Source organism: Rhinoderma darwinii, chromosome 5, assembly GCF_050947455.1.
Source record: "Rhinoderma darwinii isolate aRhiDar2 chromosome 5, aRhiDar2.hap1, whole genome shotgun sequence".
Lineage (NCBI taxonomy): Eukaryota > Metazoa > Chordata > Amphibia > Anura > Rhinodermatidae > Rhinoderma > Rhinoderma darwinii.
This window is the reverse complement of record NC_134691.1, coordinates 325,047,813-325,073,359: the sequence shown is the minus strand read 5'-3', so window position 1 is coordinate 325,073,359 and position 25,547 is coordinate 325,047,813. Positions and strand designations below refer to the sequence as shown.

At 44.5% G+C, this 25,547-nt stretch overlaps 1 protein-coding gene across 2 annotated transcripts; it reads right to left on the bottom strand.

The window, feature by feature from the left end:
- Positions 1-940: 940 nt before the first annotated feature.
- On the bottom strand, positions 941-25,547 carry OLAH (oleoyl-ACP hydrolase). Of its 2 annotated transcripts, none has more exons than XM_075827651.1 (7): positions 25,430-25,547; positions 21,408-21,538; positions 7,950-8,088; positions 5,559-5,658; positions 5,148-5,317; positions 3,048-3,130; positions 941-2,175 (listed from the first exon to the last, which is right to left on the bottom strand). In XM_075827651.1, the coding sequence occupies exons 2-7, from the start codon at positions 21,535-21,537 to the stop codon at positions 2,033-2,035; spliced, it is 765 nt and encodes a 254-aa protein (XP_075683766.1). In that variant the 5' UTR covers position 21,538; positions 25,430-25,547; the 3' UTR covers positions 941-2,032. The 2 variants fall into 2 exon arrangements, with proteins under 2 accessions (XP_075683766.1, XP_075683765.1); XM_075827650.1 differs by having other exon boundaries at positions 25,434-25,547.

Below are 25,547 nucleotides of genomic sequence, written 5' to 3'. Positions count from 1 at the left end.
GATTAACTCCTGGCTTCTTCCTCCAGTCTGACCTCCCGGGATGACAATTCAGTCCAAGTGACCGCTCCAGCCAATCACAGGCTGCAGCGGTCACATGGACTGCCGCGTCATCCAGGGAGGTGGGGCCCGATGTCAAGAGAGGCACGTCACCAAGGCAATGGCCGGGAGGGAAGTTCTCGGTAAGTACGAACTTTTTCTTTTTTTTTTTTAAACAGGTTTCTCGATATTGTGTTCGGCATTCACTGTCGAGGGTGCTGAAAGGGTTACTGCCGATCAGTTAGCTCTTTCAGCACCTTGGACAGTGACGGGCGTCGACTAGCCTCATCTCTATGATGGCGGCTGCGCATCATACACGGATGACACACGCAGCTGTCAAGTGGTTTTTGTGCGCGCAAAACACTGCGTTGTTTGCGTGCGCAAAAACGCAACATTCGTCTGAATCTGCCCTAACACACAGACTTGGTGTTCTGTTACTTGGCGCATCAGCCAGGCCTAACTTTCCTACTGGCATGTATATTCCTATTGGTAGTAATCAATATATATTTTACATATGTCTATAATATCAAAGGTTTTAAAAAAAATTTTTTTTCTTAAGCAAATCAACTAGCAGCCAAAATAATCTTTAGACAACTGATGCTTGCATGCAGCCTCAGATATAATTTAATATCCCTGCAATTCAGTATAAAGAGGAGTTTGTCAAATTGATCTTATTCTAAAATGTCATACATGTAAGAGTTATTGTGGGAAGCTGAGATCTCAGACCACGGTTTTTTTTTGTTTTTTTTTTTGAAGGTGTTATTTAGGCCATGTTCACACGGTGAAGATGTGCACTAGGTAAATTCTCTGTGGATTTTCAAGCTAATATGCCGCAGAAGCTTCGATTCCTGCCGCATCAAAGCGCCACTGAAGTTCAATGGAGCCAATCCTATAAAAAAAAAAGTTACCTATTTGTGGGATATGTGATAAATGTATGATCACTGTGTGTCTGGCTGGTGGGACCCCCAGCGATCACAAGGACAAGGGTCTTGTCACCCCTCATTGAATGGAGCGCCGGTCACTACCACACCATTCACTTTCTATGGGACTGACAGAAAGCTGAGCGCTGTACTCAGAAATTTGTCAGTTCTATAGAGCATTAGTAGGGCACATGTAACTGCTGCTCCATTCAAACAGGATTTACGGTCTTGTTATAACTTGGTTTCGACTGATCATATATCACCTATTCTGTGGAAAGGTGATAAATGTTTTTCGTGGGACAACTGCTTTAGGGCCGGGTTCCCACGGGTCGGATATGCTGCGTGAAAACGGCGCAGCGTAGACGACCTGGAACCTGCAGTACGTTCCGTCTGAAAAACCACCACATTGTGGTGTGGCTTCTTGAACTGAATGTCTGCTGCAGGAAGAAAAAAAAATAAAAATCACCCATGCTTATCACCTCTTCTCTGCGTGTAGTCTGGCCTCCTAAAATGACGTTGCAGGCCATGTGATGCTGTGGCCTGTGATTGGCTACAGCGTTGACCTGGGATGCAACATCGTTCCAGGCGGCCAGACTGCAGGAAGTAGAGTTCGAAGTATGATTTTTATTTTTTTCCCTGAGCTGCGATTCCGTTGCAAAAGTCGCAACACTTGCTTTCTGTTGCGGGTTTTGTATCCCCATGGAATTCAATGGGGAAAACCCGCAACAAAAGCAACGAAAACGAAGCATAAATTGACATACTGCAGATTTAAGTTCTGCACCGCAGGTCAATTTATTAACATTTTTGCTGCATGTGGGCATTAGCATTTCAAAATCTCATCCACTTTGCTGCCACTGTAAATGCTGCAGAATTTCCACACACAATTCTGTTGCGGAAGTTCCGCAGCGTTTACGCTTCGTGGGAACCCGGCCTAAGTGCTCTATGGTGCCCTTTTTTATTCCTGGTGGTCCAAGGTCTGACATCACCGATGTAATCTATGACGTATCAGAAGATCATTTTCACTGGGTAACCCTTTTAAATGTCATATTCCTGCAGTTTGCTGTAGAAGAAATACTTTAAAAATAGTCAATTTCTGTTCCTTCTAAATATTTTGATATATAGGTCACCAGCGCCTGCTCATTTTTTGGGTCTTTCAGGTAGAAATGTCCTCCTGGCAGCATGTGAATATTGAAGTCTCCACTTGTGAGCTCCTTCCAAGCTGCAGGAAAAAGACAAGAAACAAAAGGAGCTCAACAACAGTTCACAGCTTTGTCATTTTTTGGAGCTGGAATACTATGTACAAAGGATGGGAATTGAGGGGGTTGCATGAGATTAGGAACAGTCTAGTTTTGCCAAAATCCATGCCACTCTTGTTGATGGGCTGCCACATAAATAGGTTCTCCAAGCTTTTATATTGATGGCCTATCCTATGAATAGGCCATCCGTGTGAGATCAGTGGGGGTCCAACTCCTGGCACCCTCACTGATCAGCTGACTAAAGAGGCAGTATCATCTTCACGGTTTACAGACCATGCCGTACAATTCCGTAGTGACTGTGCCTGGGAATGCAGAACGGTTCCATTCAAGTGAATGTGTATGGTAATCATTGAAAAGGCTGCGGCCTCTTCAGTCAGCTGACCAATGGTGGTCCCGGGAGTCGGACCCCCACCGATCTTATATTGGATGACCTATCCTAAGAAAAGGCTGTCAATATAAAAGTTCCAGAGAACCCCTTAAAGTTGGGCTGACCGGCAATACAAGAAACCGCAAGTGGCGCTGTTAGGAAAAACATAAGTTTGTCATTTTTTACGACCGGTTTCAGCCAAACAATGGGCATGGAGGCACTAGAACCACCTCTCCTAAAGACAATAGTTTTCATTCAGTAGGTTAACAGGAACAGATTGTTTAATTTCTGTAGCCGTGCAGACACATAAATCTGCATAGGAGCTGTATACACAAAAATTAGGATATTTTTAATCCAGACTATTTACAAAGTTGCTTTTTATTTTACATTGGAGCAATAAAAAAAAAATGGTTGAAAAGGTGGAGCTATAATTTAATGTACAGTATTCAACCACAAATGGAAACTTACCTGCCAAATCATGAGGAATATCTTCTGTTCCATCAAAACATGTCAGTCCACATGAGAGAGGAGGGGACACTGGTTTATCATAGCTGTGGATTTAAAAAGATACTTCCAGTAAAGATGGTTAGCACCGTTGTCTTACAGCGCTAGGGTCCAGGGTGCAAATCCAACTAAGGAAACATCTGCATGGAGTTTGTATGTTCTCCCTGTGTGAGTGTCCTCCCACACTTAAAAAAACAGTCAGTCTGAGCAAGCAGAGCTGCAGTGTAAAGTATGGGCAGAGACCAAGCAGAAGCTCAAGCTTTTGTACTAAGCTGTAGTCACAGATTATAGCTGTACCCTAATGGATCTTAGCTAAAAAACACGGAAAAAAAATATCATGTTAAAGGGGTATTCCCAGAATCGACAATTATCACCCATCTACGGGATCACTCCTGATCGTGAGAACAAGTGTCCCAAACCCCTTGTGCCTCTTCACTGCACGTCCATTGAATGGAGCAGCAGTTGAGCATTCAAAGTCTGTGAGAATTACGGAAACAGCAGCAGGGGGTGCGGTGAGAATTGGGTTCGGGACCCCTGTTCTCTCGATTACTGGGGGTCCCAGCGATCAGACAATTATCACCTATCCTGTGGATAGGTGATAACTGCCGATTCTGGTACAACCCTTTTAAGCAATACTTGCAGGTATACATATAATTTTTAAGGATAGAACTGGGCATCTGCTTTAATACTTCAATGCATCTAAAAAAAAAAATTACCGACTTTGCAAATAACTTGATTTAAATATTGTTTTCTGTACACAGCTCCTATGCAGACCTATGTGTCTCCATAGCTACAGAGTGCAAACAAACCTGTGTAGTCTGATCCTGCAGTCGTGTAAAGATATGTTCACATGGCTTATTTTCTGCCATTTTTTGGGCCGAAAAACGGCTGAAAAATTAGAAGCAGAACCCCTCAAAACATCTGCCCATGTCACTTCCGGGTGATGCGCGGTACAGTAGAAAAAAGAATGAATGACAACAGAAAAGCACTTTGTGCTTTTCTGTTTGTCAACTTAAAGCCAGAGTGTCATAATGATGCCGGCCGCGCGAAAATGACGCAGCCACGCACCATATGCTGATGACACACGGAACTTTTGCTCGCGCAAAATGCTGCGTTTTTTGCGCGCGCAAATTGGACACCTCCGTGTGAATAAGGCCTTAGTTTGTAGTCTGTATCATGAAGACACATAAGACTGCATAGGAGCTGTATACACAAAAATGGTAGGAGATTTTTAATCAAGACTATTTGCAAGGTTGCCTAATTTTTTTACATTTTAGACGCATTTGAGCAATAAAAAAAAGGATTGCACAGGTTGATATAATCTTTAAAGGGGTTCTGTGCTTTGTACAATTCCTACTTGTTTGAAAGACCCGTTCACAACAAGCAGATCACAAAGTCTCCTCCTGCGGGGACTCCAAGCTGTCGGCTGCTTTCTGAGGGGTTGTTTGTCAGTAAGTGTTCAATTTCCCTGCACAGCCACCACAGGGGAGATTAAAGGGGTATTCCCATCTAGCACATTAATTGCATATCCACAGGATATGCTATAAATGTCCGATAGATGCATTTCCCACCTTGGAAACCCACACCTATCTCAAGAACAGGACCCCTGATTCCCGTCATACCTTCTCTAGGTTTCGCTGCTCTCCAGACACTGAGTTACAAGGTGGCCGGCAATAAAGGAAACAGCCGAGCTCGCTGAGCTACGCTGTTTCCGTTACTCCCAATACAATAAGTTACTCCCAAACAGTGTAGTTAAGTAATCCCGTCTGTTTCCGTATTCCGGGCCACCTCGTAACTCAGTGGCCGAAGAGCAGCGGAAGCAAGAAAAGGTAGGACGGGGGGGGGGTCATGGGTCCTGTTCTTAAAATAGGTGCATGACCATTTACATCAATGTGTGTAATGCAGGACAGGTCCTCCAAAGAAAAAGTCGCTCTTTGTAGCCACTCTCCACTCTGGCCAAAAGATAAGGATCCTGAAGAAGGGACCCCCCTATAGTAACTCATACTTCTTTAATATGGTATATGAAAATGGGTTTTGTAAACTTACAAACTATAAAGAACTTACACAAAATTCTCAAAAACTTTTAGATCAGCTTTCAGAGGCGGGAGAAAGAGCTGCATGGCCTCCTTGTTCTCCAGAATTCCCGCCGGCGTTCCCCCTGTTGTAGACATCCACTTCAGAAAATCTTCATTACTTAGCTCTGATTTTTTTTTTGTTGAGTTCCGCGATTTTGTCTACAAGGTTCAGAGAAAGTTCTTTTTTAGGGTTTTATATTAAACTTCCAGCCTCTTAAACATTTTGCCAACTGTGAGGATGTGTCTGGCAGGGGCTTATTGCCCTCTCCCCATTGAGAACACATGCACGCTCGGACGAGCCTAGCCTGCATGTGTATGGGGGTGTCGGGAGGAATGGCTTGAAGCCAAACGAGCATTGGGCTGACAGCCATGTAAAGTGTTTAGCCACCTTAAGACTCACATGAGGGGCAGATGCTCCAGAGACAAATAGATGCACGGGCTGCAGACCATATTTTTCTTTCAGTCTAACTGCAGTAGCAAAGCTGGTGAAGGACCCAAAGCTGTAAAGAAAAGGAGAGAAATGGTAAATGCTCAGATTTTCAGGAAAGTGGCAAACTTCAATGGCCTACAATGGGCAGCTGCCAACAATGGCACACAGAGGGACTGCAAAATGAGTCCTTCCATCTGCCACATAAGCTCCCGCCAGACTCTGTGGTCAATGGCACAATGCCCCTTTATTCCCCCTTTTTTTCTGTTTAATAGATAAAGACTTCATAAGACGACATGTGCTCCGGACTATTAGCAGACGGGGTATCCGAAATTCTAACATTGTACAGTAACATTGCCCCATACAATGAGAAAACTCATATACAATGACTCCATGGACTAGACACAGTTGTCAGAGTAATAAATCTAATAATTGTTAGATTGCATGGCAACAATTTTGCGGCCAAATAGGAAGCAACCACTGGCATGATACAGTCTAGGGCTCCCAGTATAGTCACGTTAAGGGGTTGTCCAGAATTAGAAAAACTATTGCTTCCTTCCAAAAACAGTGCCACACCTGTCCACAGGTTGTGTGTGTTATTGCAGCTCAGCCCTATTTACATCATGGGAACTGAGCAGCAATACCAGAATCAACCTATGGACAGCTGTGGCGATGTTTCCGGAAGAAAGCAGTCATGTTTTTCTAGTCTTGGACAAGCCCTTTAGGGCTAGGCATAGCGTGACTGTAGCGCTCTACAATAGGATTATTAGCAATAAAAATGTCTGACCACACGATCACTGCTTTATCTCTAGTTCCCAGGGTTTCTCTCTAGTTCCCCTGTAGCTAGTGCCATACAGCCCCCCCTATAGCTAGTGCCATACAGCCCCCCTGTAGCACGTGCCATACAGCCCCCGAAAGTAGTGCCATACAGTCCCCCTGTAGCTAGTGCCCCCTGTAGATGGTACCATACAGCCCTTGTAGATTGTGCCATACAGCCCCTTGAAGACACACTGCTATACAGCCCACCTGTAGATTGTGTCACACCCCCTTGTGGACAGTGCCATACAGCCCCCCTTGTAGATAGTGCCACCCACCACCCCCTTGTAGACAGTAACCCCATTTTCCCCTTGTAGAGTGCCACCCTCCCCCTTGTAGATACTGCCCCCACCTCGCTCTTGTAGATAGTGGCATACAGCCCCCACCTCCCCCTTGTAGATAGTGCCATACAGCCCTCCACCCCCCTTGTAGACACCCCCTAAAACGAATAAAACAAAAAAGTTGGACTCACCGAGGCCCCCTTCCCGCGACTAACCAATATGCTCTACAATGTTGACGGTATCCTTGCGTAGGCCAGCGTGATCCAGTGACCTCATCACGCCGGCATGCGCAGCGATCCCGTGTCCCTGCGCCTTATAGGCTGCAGGCCTAAAGCCTAGTAGATGGCAGAGAAGCGAGATACCTCCCTGATCTGTCATAGTGTTCAATAGTATCTGCATCTTAAGGATGCAGATACTATTGAATGTGGCATCTATGAATATGGAACAAGGGTATGGTATGGATGGGCCCGTGCCGGTTTGCGGCATGGGCCCCCTTATGCCGCGCGCCCCGTAGCAGCGGCTCTGTAGTTACACCACTGTATACTTATATACAAAAACGACATCAAAAGTTTGTAAACACCTGACTATCACATCCATTGTTCCAAAACCATGCGTTAGTATCGATGTGGAGTTGGCCTGGTCCCTAACTCCACTCTTCTGAGAAGGCTTTTCACTAGATTTTGGAATGTAACTGTAGTGACTACATGTTAGCTTGGTGAGGATCCGACCAGTGGGACGTCCCCAACTACTAGAATGGAGGACTCGCTCCTCCTGATGTGGACAGTGGTGGCGGGAAGGGGTTGGATTGATCGTGGGGGCAAGTATACGCATAACCTGCTCTATAGAAGTCTATGGGAGTGCACGGCTTTTTCCGTATCCCCCATAGAGCGAACAGTGCGCATGCTCGGACATCGCTCCTGAGACCGCCTTCCTGACTTCTCTCCCAGGAGGTGGTATTAGGGACGGAGGTCCTCCTTCCTAGAGATCAGTGGAGGTCCTAACAGTCAAATACCTAATGATCCAACATATACTGTGTTACTTATCCCATGAATTTATAACTGTAAAAGGGTTTTCTCATCTCAGACATTTATGGCATAGGATATTAGAAGGGCTGTCCGCATACTTTTAGCCACACAAAGAAAAAAGTGACTAGTTGCTTTATCTGGAAACACCTATGAAACACATCATTAAAATGACTGCAGAACATATACATTTTGTCACAGCTCATTTTAATTAGTCCATTAAGTATGATCTAAGAAAACTTTACCTGTGGCCAAAAAAAGCAAAATTTTTCTCCTGCAGTTGCGGTAGCAGAGCGGCAATGACTTCATCGACTATTTGGTCCATGCTTTGAGGAAATGGCTCTGAAAATCGTGACTCTCTTCCGGAAAGCCTAATCGAGCAGACTGGAAAAACAAGAACAGTCAGAAGTTTTACTATAGAATGTTCTACCAGCACGGCTGTGTTCACACCGTGTTGTCAAAATGGGGTTTTTGATCTTGGTTTTTGCTGTGAAACCTTTACGTTTGGCCTAATTCATTATTTTTTCTTCCAGGTAATAAGGATCTGAGTTCCTGCACATTTATAAAGCTGCCAGATTTTGTCCAGTGACATTTTTCTCCATATTGGTGCGGTAGTTCACCTATGTATATGAATATGGCACAACTACTATGTATTGGCATTGACATCAGTCCCTGTCTGCAATCTAATTTCCCTATCCCAGGCACACATAGGGCCAATTGCATAGGAAGCCAATTAATCTATCAGTATGTTTTTTAGATTGTAGGAGGTAACTGGAGAAAACGGAGGAAAACCACGCAAATGCCATACAGATGTCATCCATGTTTGGAATTAAAGGCCATGTACACCTTTGAAAACTATTAATTTTATTTTTTATAAATAAAACAGTGTTTTAGGCCTCGTTTACACGAGCGTGATATACGTGCGTCCGACGCGCGTGCTTTTCACGCGTGTCGTACGGACCTATATTAGTCTATGGGGCAGTGCAGACAGTCCGTGACTTTTGCTCAGCGTGAGTCCGCTGAAAAAAACTCACGACATGTCCTATCTTTGTGCGCTGTTCGCGCATCACGCACCCATTGAAGTCAATGGGTGCATGAAAATCACGCGCACCACACGGAAGCACTTCCGTGGGACGCGCGTGATTCGCGCAACAGCAGTCAAAAGTATGAATGAAAACAGAAAAGCACCACGTGCTTTTCTGTTGACAAACATCCAAACGGAGTATCATCATGATGGTGGCTGCGCGAAAAGCACGCAGCCGCGCATCGTACAGGGCTGACACACAGAGCTGTTAAGTGCCTTTTGCGCACGCAAAACGCCGCGGTTTTTGCGTGCGCAAAACGCACACGCTCGTGTAAATGAGCCCTTAGTGTGTTTGGTGCAACTTTGTAATTACTTTTTATTAACCCTTTCAAGACCGAGCTCATTTTGACCTTCATGACCAGCCCCATTTTCTCAAATCTGACATGTGTCTCTTTATGTGGTAATAACTCCGGAATGCTTTTGCCTATCCAAGCGATTCTGAGATTGTTTTCTCGTGACATATTGTACTTTGTTAGTGGAAAAATTTGGTCAATAAATTCATTGCTTATTTGTGAAAAACACCAAAATTTAGAGAAAATTTGCAAAAATTATGATTTTTCTCATTTTAAAGGTATCTGCTTGTAAAACAGATAGTAATACCACACAAAATAGTTACTATTTTATATATTCCATATGTCTACTTTATATTTGAATAGTTTTTTGAACATTATTTTATTTTTCTAGGACGTTACAACGTTTAGAACTTTAGCAGCAATTTCTCACATTTTCAAGAAAATTTCAAAAGGCGATTTTTACAGGGACCAGTTCAGTTCTGAAGTGGCTTTGAGGGCCTTATGTACTAGATAGACCCCATAAATCACCCCATATTAAAAACTGCACCCCTCAAAGTATTCAAAATAGCATTCAGAAAGTTTCTTAACCCATTAGGCGCTTCACAGGAATTAAAGCAAAGTGGAGGTGAAATTTACAAATTTCATTTTTTTTGCCGAAATTCATTTGTAATACATTTTTTTCTGTAACACAGAAGGTTTTACCCGAGAAATGCAACTCAATATTTATTGCCCAGATTCTGCAGTTTTTAGAAATATCCCACATGTGGCTCTAGTGTGATAATGGACTGAAATACCGGCCTCAAAAGCAAAGGAGCACCTAGTGGATTTTGGGGCCTCCTTTTTTTAGAATATATTTTAGGCACCATGTCAGGTTTGAAGAGGTCTTGTGGTGCCAAAACAGTGGAAATCCCCCAAAAGTGAGACGGTTTTGGAAACTGCACCCCTCAAGGAATTTATCTAGGGGTATAGTTAGCATCTTGACCCCACAGGTATTTTGCTATATTTATTGGAGTTTGTCTGTGAATGTGAAAATCTACTTTTTTTCTGAAAAAATATAAAAAAAAATTATATTTGCAAGGAATAAAGATTAAAAAGCACCACAGAACTTGTAAAGCTACTTCTCCCGATTACGCCAATACCCCATATGTGGTACTAAACTGCTGTTTGGACCCACGGCAGAGCTCAGAAGTGAAGGAGCGCCATTTGGATTTTGAAGCGCAGATTTTGCTGTATTGGTTTTCAGTTCCATGTCGCGTTTGCAACGCCCTGGAGTAAGCAAAACCGTGGAATCCCCCCAAAACTGACCGCATTTTGAAGACTACACCCCTCAAGGAATTGTTCTAGGGGTATAGTTAGCATTTTGACCCCACAGTTTTTTTGCTGAATTTAGTGGAATTAGGCCGTGAAAATGAAAATCTACTTTTTTCTGAAAAAACATAGAAATGTTTAATTTTTACAATGAATAAAGGAGAAAAATTACCCCAAAATTTGTAAAGCAATTTGTCCTGATTACAGCAATACGCCATATGTGGTAATAAACTGCTGTTTGGACTCAGGAGGGAAGGAACAATATTTGGCTTTTGGAGCTCAAATTTAGCTGGAATGGTTTTCGGGTGTCATGTCGCATATGCAAAGCCCCTGAGGTACCAAACCAGTGGAAACCTCCCAAAAGTCCCTTTAGGGGACTGGAACGAGCGATCATTAGGTTGCTGGTACAATACACTGCAATACTAATGTATTGCGGTATAATGTAATTTTACAGGCTCCTGTAACAGCGCGATCGCTGTTCCTGTCCGTTAGTCCCGGGTGTCAGCTGGAATACACAGCGGACACCTGCAGAATATGGAGCGTGCACAGCGCATGAGCCCGCTCCATAAATAACCCCTCGCACCACGACATGCTATTAAGTCGTGGTGCACCAAGGCGTTAATGCGCAGCAGATGGTGCAAAGTGAAAATTAAAATTTTACACTGATGTGCCATTTTAATGCACAATATATTGTGCCCAGTTTGTGCCACTGAAGACAAATACCTCATACAATGTTGAGCGGGTTCTCCCGGATATAAAATGTCATATGTGGACGTAAGCTGGTGTTTGGGCACGCTGTGGGGCTCAGAAGGGAGGGAACGCCATTTGGCTTTTGGAGCGCAGATTTTGCTTGGTAACTGTTCTGTTTGGGGTTTTGCTGGTATTTCAGTTTATGATGTGGGGGTATGTGTAACCTGTGCGGAGAACATCAGGGCATAATAAGAGGGTATAATAATGCGGTAAATAAATAATAATCCGCAGATATGTGGCCGGTGTCGCACTGATAAATGGCGCCCGATCTTATCCGCTTTTGGAACACTCTGCACATTTTGCATCGCCATATTCTGAGAGCCAGAACTTTATTATTTTTTCTCCAACGGAGCCGTGTGAGGGCTTATTTGTTGCGGGACAATCTGTAGTTTTCATTGGTACCATTTTAGGGTACATGCGATTTTTTTTAATCACTTTTTATTATATTTTTTTGGAAGCAAAGTGACAAAGAAACATAAATTCTGACAATGTTTTTTGTATTTTTTTTTTTATAGTATTCACCGTGCGGTATAAATGACATTTTACTTTATTCTGCGGGTCGGTACGATTACGGCGCCACCATATATATTTTGGTTTTTTTATGTTTTGTGGCGATTGCGCAATAAAATCACTTTGATAAAATAATTTATTTTCTGTGTCCCCATATTCTGAGAGCCATAACGTTTTTATTTTTCCGTCAAAAAAGCGGTGTAAGGGCTTGTTTTTTGCGGGACGGGTTGTAGTTTTTATTGGTACTATTTTGGGGTACATGCGACTTTTTGATCACTTTTTATTCTATATTTTGGGAGGGTTGATGACCAAAAAAAAGTGATTCTGACTGTTTTTTAATTATTTTTTTTGCGGTGTTCACCGTGCGGGAAAAATAATATTATAGTTTTATAGTTTGGGTCGTTACGAACGCGGCGATACCAAATATGTGTACTTTTTTTAACATTTTCATTTTTTTCCTATAATAAAAGACTTATTATAGGAAAAAAAGCATTCTTTTTTTTTGTAACTTTTATAACTTGTTTTTACACTTTTATAAAACTTTTTTATTACTTTATTTTTTATTTTTTACTTGTTTTACTTGAAGCCTGGCAGCTCTGATCGCTGCTATAATACATTACACTACCTAGGTAGTGTAACGTATTATATATATACTGTCAGTGTGACGCTGAGAGTCAAACTGACAGGAAGCTTATGAGAACCAGCATCCGGCTGGTTCTCATAGGCTGCTGTGCATGGCAGACCCGGGGGCTGTTATATGGCCCCCGGTTCTGCCTTATAACCGACTGCAGCACCAGCAATCGGTCCCCGGGAAAGTTTGTTGTAGCAACAAACTTTCCAGTTTGTTATAGCAACAAACTTTCCAGTTCGTTGCTACAACACACTTTCCCTGCGATCACATGACCGGGACCTGAACTAATCAGGTCCCGATCATATCTCTGGGACCAGAGGCAGGTGATAACAGCGCGATCCGGGTGTCAGCGCTACTCTGAGACACCCGGATCGCGCTTTTAACACCCACCGTGAATTCACGTCGCCACTGCACAGAGCCCAGCAAATGCCGACGTGAATATACAGTGGGCGGTCGGGAAGCGGTTAAAAATTATTTTTACTTTTTGAGATACAGCTGCTTTGTATCCTGTATACCGAGCAGCTGTATCTTGCACTGAAATCTCTAGCCGTCAGGTTAGCGGGACTGACGGGTTCAGTGTCAGCGGGTTCTGCATGTCTCTGACACGCAGGAACCACCTGTTATCAATCACATCTAAGTTATGAACTTAGATGTGATCAGCAGCAGCTCGATCCTGCGTGTCAGAGACACGCACGACCCTCTGACACTGAACCCGTCAGTCCCGCTGACCTGACGGCTAGAGATTTCAGTGCAAGATACAGCTGCTCGGTATACAGGATACAAAGCAGCTGTATCTCAAAAAGTAAAAATTATTTTTAATAAAAACTAATTACAAAGTAGCACCAAACACACTGAAACACTGTTTTATATATGTATAAAATTGTTTCAAAGGCGTACATACCCTTTAAACACAGGACCCCAGTGCTGTAAGGCAACAGTGCTATCCACCTAGCATCTCATCAAGACAGTCCATCCTACAAAAACACAGCAGGTCCAGATCCTGGAGCTTTTGTCCAGCCATACACTATATAAATATAGTAATACATGCCGGCCACTTAAATAAACGACTAACAATGTTGCATGGACAGGCCAGATCTGCAAGAGCGGAAACTTCCTTGACTTTGCGGCAATTTAAACTGGCTGAGACAAGAAGGCTGGGAGTGGGCGATCCCACTCTATGGCTGCCTTAATGTTTTGATGAGACACGTAATTTTTACAGAAAGTGGTGAAGTCCTTAAACGGGTCATCAACAACAGAAATTGAAGTTACATTTGCCAGAAGGTGGTGAGAGGAGTGGATTTTCTGAAATAATCACATAATGAAGAGTTGTCGGGACTTTAAAAAAAAAAAAAAATGATTGCTAAAAGCAGGAAAGTGGATAAAAAAAACCAAAACAATACTCACTAGTTTAATACCTGCCCCTCTAGTGGTCCCCGGCGCTCTCTGCTGACCTCCTTACAGCGAAGACGTTCCGTTCTTGAAGGTGACCGCTGCAGCCAATCACTGGCTTCGTCAGTGATGCTAGCAAGAGTGGCACAAGACCACTGAGGGCAGTGATTGGCTGCAGCGGTCATGTGCATGAACTTCACATCTTCACTGCAGGACAAGTCAACAGAGACCAGCAGGGACCACCCACGCTGGAGCGGCAGGGCATTAAACAGATGATTTTTTTTTTTTTTGTAAATTATTTTGGTGTCCTGGACAACCCCTAAATGCAATTGAATATATACAAAGGAACAGAAGGGATCTTCTAGCACATCCTTAAAAATGTATACATTTATTTGGCAAACAAGATTAGAAATTTGAGACTACACCGTGTGAATACAGCCTTAAGAATTATATTCTAAGGATCAATTTGCAGAATGTGGGCCGTAAACTGCAATTACAAAAACTGCAAACAGGATTCCGCTGTCTAACCGAGAAATTCTCATAGGGATATATTGACAGGCGGAAGATTTGTTGCAGACATTTCTGCGACTGTCTCGTCATCTGCATGGGGCTTACAGAAATCCCCGCACGTACTGCAGAAACAACCCCATTCACATGTATGGAACTGAGTTTTCAGCCGCAGAAATATCTGCAACAAATCTGCTGCGTGTGAATATACCCTAAACATCTTATGTATTGTTGAATGATAACTAAGTAGATTTGCCGTTCAGGAGAAAGCTGGATGAGCGGCTTTGGTGACTATATTGGTTGTCATCCAGTTGGTTCTTTGTACAGATAGAACTTATGTAGAAGAAGAGGGCAATTCAAGGATTTTCGGGGCAAATGATCTATAATTAAGTAGTAGTAAAAGTGCAGGGTCTCTAGAGATGTCTAAAGCTCTCGCACACCGACAGTGAATGGAGTTCTTGCCAGTTTCAGGTATTATGACCCTCTCGAGGCCCTGATCTGAATACACTGGACACCTTAACCTGTTGCCATTAGCTGCAAATGGCACGACCACAGAGGCTGGCTTTGTGTGCGGCAGCAGCAGGATATATTGTGGATGCCTTTCATTGGGAAACAGAGAGTTTCTTCTCTGCTGGAGAAATATGTGATGTGACCAGCACATTAATGCTGAGCCCAGACTGCCAAGTCCGCGGCTTTCCTTTGTTCCCTATGCTAATGTTGGGCCCCGGAGCCCGAGTCATTCTGTTCTTTTACCAGCGTGCTCTGTGAAAAGCGTCCCCAGCTTTTCTTCCCCCACAAATGCTTTCTGTGGGCACTAGCCGGTTTTGGATGCCGATACAAAGTAACACAGACAATGACCTCACCAAGAGCTCAAATCCTGTGCCCTGGGTCCAAACGCTCTGTACTTAATGTTTCTTTTTTAATTTTTATTATTCCTAGTAATATAATTTAGGCTGCATGCGAGGTAACCAGTGCCCTTCCTCCCACAACCCTGCAACTCTTAGGCCTCCTGCACATGGCCATAGCTGTTGATACGGCATGGATAGGCTGCGGAGTGTCATCCGCGGGCCGTTCGCAATCACGGACCGTGCACACACAAGATGTGCATTCATTCCAATGAGCCCAGACCGCAAATACGGACCGTATAATGACATGTCCAATTTTTTTTTCCGATCCGGGCAATGCCGGACAGTGGAAACCATGGTCGTGTGCATTGGCCCATAGGAAAGCATGTGTTCTATACTCTCCGCAATTGTGGATAGTACATGGCCGCAAAGCCACAGTCGTGTGCATGATGCCTTAAAGGGGTATTCCCAACTTAGGCCCCATGAACACGACTGTGCCTGTAATCACAGTCCGTGATTATGGGCACGGACGGCCGCTGACGGCCACCTGCATTTGCGGGCTGTGCTCCCATATGGAGCACAAAATAGGACATGTCCTATCTTTTGTGGAGCCTTTCTACGGCACGGACACCTTCCCGTAAATATACGGGAAGGTGTCCGTCGGCCATAGAAATTAATGGGACCGTAATTACGGACTAAATCTACGGTCGTGTGCATGGGGCCTTAGACTTCTACGTCATATCCACAGGTCTGGAACCTGCACATATATCAAAAACAGGGGGTTACTCAACTACAGCTTCGTCTTGTGCAGCAGATTCCAGACGGGAACTTATGGGAGAGGGCTGCGCGCTCGGCTGTTTCCGTAACTCCCGTTAAGATAAAGGAGAGAGCCGTGCGGTCCTCTCTCCACTATTCAGCGTCAGGAATCTACATAGTTGCCAACATTTGAAAAATGTTTCCAGGGACACTTAGGGTGTGGCGTCTTTGGTGGGTGTGTCTTATGGGGACGTGGCTTATCTGATGGGGCACGGCTTTCCAGAATTTCTGCATACAAATAAACTAACAAAAATTTCTGCACTAGTTTGGCTGATAACTATTTTGGTAGCCAGTATCTCTATGGTTTTCCGGTTGTATACAGGCAGGTGATGTCTCACTTTATCACTAGGGCTAGGCGATATGCGCTGACCACTACTGGTAGTGTAAAAACCAGTGTAGATAGTCCCACACTCAGTGCCCCTTATAGATGGTGCTCCACACTGCCCCAGTAGATAGTGCCACACACTGATCCCTGTAGATAATGCCACATGGCCCCCCTGTATGGATTGCCACACACTGCTCCCCGTAGATATTGCCACACACGTCACCTTGTAGTTATTGCCACACACTGCTTCCTGTAGATAATTCCACAGTGCCCCCTGTAGATGGCGCCACATGGCCCTCCTGTAGATAATAGCACAGTACCCTCTGTAGATAGTGCCGCACAACCCCCTGTAGATAGTGCCACATAGCCCCCTTGTAGATAGTGCCACACAGCCCTCTTGTAGATCGTGTCACACAGTCCCCTGTAGATAGAGCCACACAGCCCTCCCTGTAGATAGAGCCACACAGCCCTCCCTGTAGATAGTGCCACACCCCCCCTGTAGATAGTGCCACACCCCCCTGTAGATAGAGCCACACAGCCCCCTGTAGAGCCACACGGCCCCCCTGTAGATAGAGCCACACGGCCCCCCTGTGGATAGAGCCACACAGCACCCCTGTAGAGCCTCACGGCCCCCCTGTAGCTAGAGCTACACAGCCCCCCTGTAGATAGAGCCACACAGCCCTCCCTGGAGATGATGCCACACAGCATCAGTTTTGTACTTTGTCTGCCGAACTGGCAAGGGGCGTGTCACTGCTACGGACGCTTACACTGTCCGTAGCAGAGACACGCCTCCTTGCCAGTTCGGCAGAACACTGATCTTAAAAACTGAAGAGTGAGAGCGTGTGCGCGCGCTCACACTCTTTTTCCTCTATTTTTCTCGCTCTTGCTGTAACACTGTCCGTATCTGATTGGACAGTGTCACAGCCATAGTAAAGCGCCATTGACAGTTCAGGGGGTTATTTAAATATCAGGCACCAAATATAATGGCACCGATATCTAAATAACGGAGGAGGGTAGAAAAAAAATGTAAAGTGCCCCAGGATTTGTGCAGCCCTCCCCATTACACTACCGTTCAAAAGTTTAGGGTCACTTAGAAATTTCCTTATTTTTGAAAGAAAAGCACAGTTTTTTTCAATGTTGATAACATTAAATTAATCAGAAATACACTCTATACATTGTTAATGTGCTAAATGACTATTCTAGCTGCAAACATCTGGTTTTTAATGCAATATCTACATAGGTGTACAGAGGCCCATTTCCAGCAACCATCACTCCAGTGTTCTAATGGTACATTGTGTTTGCTAACTGTGTTAGAAGGCTAATGGATGATTAGAAAACACTTGAAAACCCTTGTGCAATTATGTTAGCACCACTGTAAACAGTTTTGCTGTTTAGAGGAGCTATAAAACTGACCTTCCTTTGAGCTAGTTGAGAATCTGGAGCATTACATTTGTGGGTTCGATTACACTCTCCAAATGGCTAGAAAAAGAGAGCTTTCATGTGAAACTCGACAGTCTATTCTTGTTCTTAGAAATGAAGGCTATTCCATGCGAGAAATTGCCAAGAAACTGAAGATTTCCTACAACGTTGTGTACTACTCCCTTCAGAGGACAGCACACACAGGCTCTAACCAGAGTAGAAAGAAGTGGGAGGCCCCGCTGCACAACTGAGCAACAAGACAAGTACATTAGAGTCTCTAGTTTGAGAAATAGACGCCTCACAGGTCCTCAACTGGCAGCTTCATGAAATAGTACCCGCAAAACGCCAGTGTCAACGTCTACAGTGAAGAGGCGACTCCGAGATGCTGGCCTTCAGGGCAGAGTGGCAAAGAAAAAGCCATATCTGAGACTGGCTAATAAAAGGAAAAGATTAATATGGGCAAAAGCACACAGACATTGGACAGAGGAAGATTGGAAAAAAGTGTTATGGACAGACGAATCGAAGTTTGAGGTGTTTGGATCACACAGAAGAACATTTGTGAGATGCAGAACAACTGAAAAGATGCTGGAGGAGTGCCTGACGCCAACTGTCAAGCATGATGGAGGTGATGTGATGGTCGGGGGTTGCTTTGGTGCTGGTAAAGTGGGAGATTTGTACAAGGTAAAAGGGATTTTGAATAAGGAAGGCTATCACTCCATTTTGCAACACCATGCCATACCCTGTGGACAGCGCTTGATTGGAGCCAATTTCATCCTACAACAGGACAATGACCCAAAGCACACCTCCAAATGATGCAAGAACTATTTAGGGAAGAAGCAGGCAGCTGGTATTCTATCTGTAATGGAGTGGCCAGTGCAGTCACCAGATCTCAACCCCATAGAGCTGTTGTGGGAGCAGCTTGACCGTATGGTATGCAAGACGTGCCCATCAAGCCAATCCAACTTGTGGGAGGGGCTTCTGGAAGCATGGGGTGAAATTTCTCCCGATTACCGCAGCAAATTAACAGCTAGAATGCCAAAGGTCTGCAATGCTGGAATTGCTGCAAATGGAGAATTCGAAGACGAAAGCAAAGTTTGAAGGAGGAAATTATTATTTCAAATAAAAATCATTATTTCTAACCTTGTCAATGTCTTGACTATATTTTCTAGTCATTTTGCAACTCATTTGATAAATATAAGTGTGAGTTTTCATGGAAAACACAAAATTGTCTGGGTGAACCCAAACTTTTGAACGGTAGTGTACATGCTGCACATGTATGGGCAGGTGAAAGGTTCTCTTTGAGGCTAGGTTCACACACACTATTTACGGACGTAATTCGCGCGTTTTAGCCCTGAATTACGTCCGAAAATGCGGCTCAACAGCATCGGCAAACATCTGCCCATTCATTTGAATGGGCTTTACGATGTTCTGTGCCGACGATCATTTTTTTTTTACGCGCCGCTGTCAAAAGGCGGCGCGTAAAAAAGACGCCCGCGTCAAAGAAGTGCCTGTCACTTATTCAGACATAAATGGAGCCGTTTTCCATGGACTCCATGGAAAAACAGCTCCAATTACATCCGTAATGGACGCAGCGAAAAGCGCCTGCACATGCCATTACGGCTGAAATTACGGTGCTGTTTTCTCCTGAAAATAGCACCGTAATTTCAGCCGTAAGGGACGCTGCCGTGTGAACATACCCTTACCATGAAATTTATTAGGTAGTCAGAAAAAAAATAGAAAAAAAAATGGCCTCGAACCCTGTTGCATCAATTGAATACCTGAGGAGGCTGTAAAATCAGGCACTTGGGGGCTATAATTATCTGCAGCTGTCCATGACAATTCAGGCATAGCAGGACCTGCGACTCTTCGGCGCTGACAGGGGGGGGGGGGGGGTTCAGAGTCAGTTTCGCTAGGTACGGACTCAGATGAAAGCACAAACTGTGCTTCACCTTCACTTGCTGAGTCCGTATCTGAGCAGAACATCAGCGGTGTAAAGCCTTTGGGCCATATTTTATATTTCCGGTGATGACAGGTCTGATGACCGTTGTTCTTTTTATATTTCAACTGTACAATGGGAGCGGAGTGCCCACCAGTGACCCTGCTGTATTTGAAAGTTGGGATACCCTACCTACCTACCAAATTCTAAATGAGGGGTGTCATTGCTACCTGCAACGTCCGTGGCCCGTCACTCTCACTTACCACCCGACCGCAGACCTCCGTGTCCGGGCCAGCATCTCCCTCCCAGGAAACGCCAGCGCTTGCAACCTCCCGGCTATGCACTGGTCTCTAGGGTGCGCGCTCGCTTGTTCCTGGCCTTAAAGGACCAGCGCACACACATGAATATAATTACAAAATCATCCCCATATCACCCTGTACTATAAAAAGGGCTCTGCCCTTTCACTCCTTACCTGAGCGTTGTTGTGTATTCCCATGTTAGTCTTAGCAAATGGTCCCTTAGTCGTATCCTGTTCACAGTGTTCCTGTGCCCTGCTACCTGTATCCCGTGCTGTGTTTGTTCCTGAGCCTCTTCTAGTGTTGGAGTCGTGTAGTGCCATCTGTCTCGCCTGCTGTCATACACCACGTCTAGTGTCACCTGCCACGTCTGCTGTCATCTACCACACCGGTTGTCATACACGTCTAATGTCATCGGCCACGTCTGCTATCATCCGCCATGTGTGGTGTCATCTACCTTCAAGTTCCATCTGTGCGTAAGCTTCTGCTACTGTCTGGACTGTTACAGGTACTCTTGTGCTAGGACTTTGCATAGACTCTATAGACTGTTGTTTGGCCAGCTGCTACTCCGCTATTGCGGTGCGGCCTAGTGGGTCCACATACCCACGGATCGTGACACTACCTAACCGGGACCTTGGGCAGTGGGCAATCTAGGGGTATACAGCTGGGTACAGGTGATGAGAGGCGATGACAGGTCTGATGATAGGCAATGACAGGTCTGGTGACACTGATCACCAGATGATGGTGGTTGTGGTGTTTTTCAGCTGGTGAGGGGACTGATCACCAGCTTTACTTTCACTTTTTAACAGAATTTGCACAGCGTCTGGCTCCGTCAAGCTCCAGGACACAATTGAGCTTGACAGAGCAGGAGACGCCGGCAAAATAATACTTCTGCGCTGTGATTGGCCAGTCAGTATGGACTGGCCAATTACAGCGCTCGTCGGCACGGGACCATTCTGATTGGTCCCATGTCGGTATCTCCTGCCCGGCAACTCTGCTTTAGAGCGGAGTTGCCGGTTCTGTCACTGTGTCGCTTGATACAGTGACAGTTTAAAGTCCTGACGTGTCTGGTACGTCGGATTGCAGTAAGTTACTGCAATACCGACGTACCAGACGCGTCAATTTGCGTGAAGGGGTTAAAGGCCATCATACAGTTTATATATTATCTACATAGAATGTTGAGTAACTTTGTAAATACTTTGCACTAATTATCTTGTACTGATCCTCAGTTATACTCCAGAGCTGCATTCATAATTCTGCTGATTGTCATTGCTAACGGTCAGAAACCCTGTCCACAATCATATCCCTAACAATTTAGCTGAGATTCTATAATTTTTTATAACAGTTTTAGCTACATTAGATTGCTGTACAGTACTTGGTGTAAAGAGGACACATCCTAGAAAGCAAATCACCAGAATAATCTCTCTGCATACACTGAACTAGAAAGGATTACTGTGAGATTTCAGCTCTGAAGCCAGCAGAATTGTGAATGCAGCTCTGGACTATAAAACAGGCTGAATCTTTTATGTAGATAAATTACATATGTAAAAATAGTGTTGAACGCTTAAGCAATTTAAAAAGGAGCTGTACAAACCTTCAATGGACTCATCCAACAAGCTGCCCCATTGTGCATAAAAGAGCGATCCTCCTCCTGCCCAGGGGAAGCAAATTAACCGGGTGAAGGCATTCGGTCTTTTATAGAAGCAGTTCACGAGCTTATCCATCCTTTAAATACATAAGAAACAAAGTATAATGAGATTTATACTATAAAGATCTTGCATTTTTCTGCAATCACTTTTACGTTATATTCACATTGTCAGGATTTGTATTAGGCAGATCCGCCATGGATTTTAAAGATAATGCGGGACAGAAATTCTCAGCTAAAACTCCGATTTCTGCCGCAGGTTCTGTGGATCCACGCGCTGATAAACTCCAATAAAGTCCAACAAAGATAACATGTGACATTTCAGTGCAGAATTTGCGTCAATGATGAAGATATTGCAGATTTTAAAATCCACGCCGGACTCATTATTTCTTGCAATTTTTTTCTGCCGCATGTAAATAGGGAATAAAATATCCCATTCCATAAAATACCCCATTCACATGCATTGTCGGCAATATGTTCACAGATTATGTTCAGATTAGCCGCAGAATCTGCACCCAGATCCTTACAGGATCCACACGTGTGAGCATTACATTAGGCTAGGGCCACACGGCAACTAATTTGTGATTATGAAAAATATTTAAATTGTGTCGAAATTCTTGCCACTTTCTTTCCCGTAGAGAACAATTAAAATTGTAACCACTTTTTTCACCTCCACTGGCATCCGCCACTGCCTTCTACTGTATGTAATACATTATATATTTTCTCTCTTGCCCAACAAGTCAATTGAGACTGATGAGATCCTCTTGGAAGGTGCTGATCCAGCTGGTAGGGAGTCTTAGGCTTCATGCACACTTTCGTTGGCCGTTGAACCGCCGCTAATGACGGTTCCGTGAATCACGGATCACACACGGATGGCTTCCGTGTGCCGTCCGTTGTTTCACGGACCAAATCAATGCAAAGGCCGAAACTGTTCCGTCAAAAACGGGCAGGAGTAGGACCTGCACTATTTTTGAAGGAACGGCTTCACGGTTCCATTAAAACGACGGACGTGTGCATGGCCACATTGAAATGAATGTGTCAGGGTGCTATCAGATAAAACCACGGATAGCACCCGGACGAAAAAAACTGAAGTGGGCATGAGGCCTAAAGGGAAATGCTACCTGGGAAAAATTATGCAAAATAAGTCTCCTCCAGATGGCAGAAAACTGTCTCTCTAGTGCCACCTGGCTGCCAAGTTGTGTATGTAACATAGTGCAAGTCCATGGACCAGGGTGTTGTGTGACAGAAATTGTCCATCCCTACCACTCATTAGACTGACATTTAGTCTATAGGCTGTTGCAGGCGCAGCAAAAGATGTTGCCTATGTTGCAGCCCAGTAAGAGCAGCTCCCGCCCTGGCAGGCCTGGTGTGTCCATGCATTATATAGATGGTCATTCCCCCGACGATTACTGCTGCTGGCTGACCAACGTCCTTTCGAAAAGGGTTGTCTTCAAGAGATTTTTTGCATTTGCAAATTTTGTACATTGTAAAGGTCGATGGAAATGTAGCAACTTGAGAAACCATCACTCTAAGTGGTGGATTAAGTTTACCATTGACCCTGAGCTGTTCCCCCAACATGCCCCTTCCTTCACCTCCGCCATGCCTAAAGTATACACCAACTTATTATTCTAGCATTGACAAATGGGCGTTACCGTTCTACTTTTCAAAAGGCTGGGTCCCTACATACTGACAGTCTCCAATCATCGCTGACAGTATAACACTGTGTAGGGTAAGGATGCACGATGCATCGAAACTTCGATACTGTTTCGATGCCGTGCACCCTGAAATGGTTCGATACCTTTATTTCATGTATTTCGATACTATGCTGTGCGGCCGCACAGCTTAGCATTGTAACACATGAATGTATGAAGGCGGGGCTGCTGCTCTGTAATACATGTGTAATACAGTCATTTCCCCGCTCCTGAGTACTGACAAGTGCGCGCGCGGTCAGCATGATGTAATGCAGCCAGCGCTGCACTAATGAGCGCCAGTACTGAAGACAGAACATGGCGGGCGCACCACAAAACACCCCCATGTTCTGTCTTCAGTGCCTGCGCTGCCGCCCATTAGTGCAGCGCCGGCCGCATCACCTGACCGCGCGCGCACTTATTGTCAGGAGCGGGGCAGTGGCTGTATTACACAGCCGCAGCCCCGCTCTAACGGGGGAGATCAGAGAAATCTCTCGTCTCCACCGCTATTCCCCTGAATGCTGCGATTAAAGCCAACCATAGAAAGGGAAAACTGAGAAGTGGGGATGCCCCTTGGATCGCGTCACAGGGAATCCCTGTGACGCGATTGAGAAACATACCATATATGGGCAGACAGCACAGGGTCCATTGAAGGACCCCAGGGCTGTCTGACCATATTTCCTGTTAGGGTATACTTAGGTATGTCCTAACAACTACCTGTGTACTGTCAGTGTATAGATATAAGCCAGTATATCACAGTTTAAAAACAAAGTAAAAACCATAAAGTAATGTTAAATAAAAAAAAATACACATACACATTTTTTACAATAAACATTAAAATAAGTCTCAATACATAAAATCTACACATTCAGTATTGGCGTGGCCGTAATAACCTGCACAACAAATTTTTGCATAATCTATGATGTGTACACTATAAAAAAATAAAATAAAAACTTCTTTCTTTCACTTAGTAATGTGAGGCACGAGGTGTGATGAATTTTGAATGTGCCCCACCATGTACCTCACACATTAACACAATGTTGTCCATTATGACTGAGGAAGTTGATGGGGTTAATTACTATGTAATTATTAATCTGAGGCACATTCAAAATTCATCACACCTCGTGCCTCACATCAGAAAATGGAAGAACTTATTTTTTTTTTTTATTACTGTTGGCAAAGTATCGTTTTGCTATCGAAAATCGCAATACTACACAAAGTATCGGTATCGAAGTCCAAATTCTGGTATCGTGACAACCCTAGTGTAGGGACACATACACTTAACAAGAGGAATGCTAAAGTTCCATTGTCTATTAGTCCTGGACTACATGGAGACTTTTCGTGGAATACAAGTAATTCCTATAACAGACATGCTAAAAGACGTGACAGCTCCTCTATAAATCCAGTGACTCACAGGTGACATCTTCTCTGATTGTAGACGTTCTTTTTACTTTTCTTTTCTATCCGGGCCAGACCACCATGACAACTCCTGATAACTGCAGAGTTTCCTGCCGAGACATCTTTGGCTTGTCGCTTCTGCAGCCTCTATACCAACACAAATAAATTCACACCCCAGACAAGACACCAAAATTGATTCAGAACCTAGACAAAACCCCTAAATAAATTCAGACCCCAGACCAGACCCAGGAATAAATACAGATCCCTGAACTAAAACAGACCCCATACACGTATATATCAGCTCACACTCTCCTCCTGTCGAGCCTTGCTCCATTGCCTTCAGGACTGGCACACATATGGTCATGCTTTATCTGTGCAGGTCCTTCAACAGTAACAGGACCTGCTCACATATGGTCACATGACCATATCTGTGCAGGTCCTACACCAAGCAAATGCATTGTGCTTCAAAACTTTGGCCGGCCATAGGTCTGCCTTGCTGAAGCTTAGGGAGACCGTCTGGGCTCCAGTGTCTGCCTAGGTTGCTGACCAAGCATCCCTGGAGCTCGAAATCCTAGGTTTGGCCCCTCCAGTAGAGGGAGCCGGGTTGCAAAGAATTGCACATAGACCGACACACTACTTCATGAGGCTGATGTCGTACTTTGTCGCCGTGTGGACTACATTACAAAATTGCACTTATAGGGTGGCAACGAGTGACACAAAGCAAAGCAGCAAAATGCTAATTTTGCGCAATATGAAGGTTGTTCTCCATAGAATCGACTAAGAGGCACCTGTAACCAGTGGCATCTGCAAGGTAAAACCCAGAACATAGCACAACTGTAAATACACATACATTGAGTAATACATAATAGCATTATACAAACCAACCTACTTAGGGACGCCGTGGACTGGCAGCACAATGCCCCGAGGTGCCTTTACCCATGTACAATGAAGCCAACCTGCACAACTAGAGAGACTGGTTTCCTCTGACTGGCACTTATTTTCC

Bases quoted from the DNA above. Each gene is read 5' to 3' on its own strand.
- OLAH (XM_075827651.1), bottom strand. From the start codon at position 21,537: ATGGATAAGCTCGTGAACTGCTTCTATAAAAGACCGAATGCCTTCACC. The intron at 3,131-5,147 runs GTAAGTTCTTTA...TTAAATCCACAG, and splicing joins AAAGTTTTTGAGAATTTTGT to CTATGATAAACCAGTGTCCC. The intron at 2,176-3,047 runs GTAAGTTTCCAT...TTTTTCCTGCAG, and splicing joins TATTCCTCATGATTTGGCAG to CTTGGAAGGAGCTCACAAGT.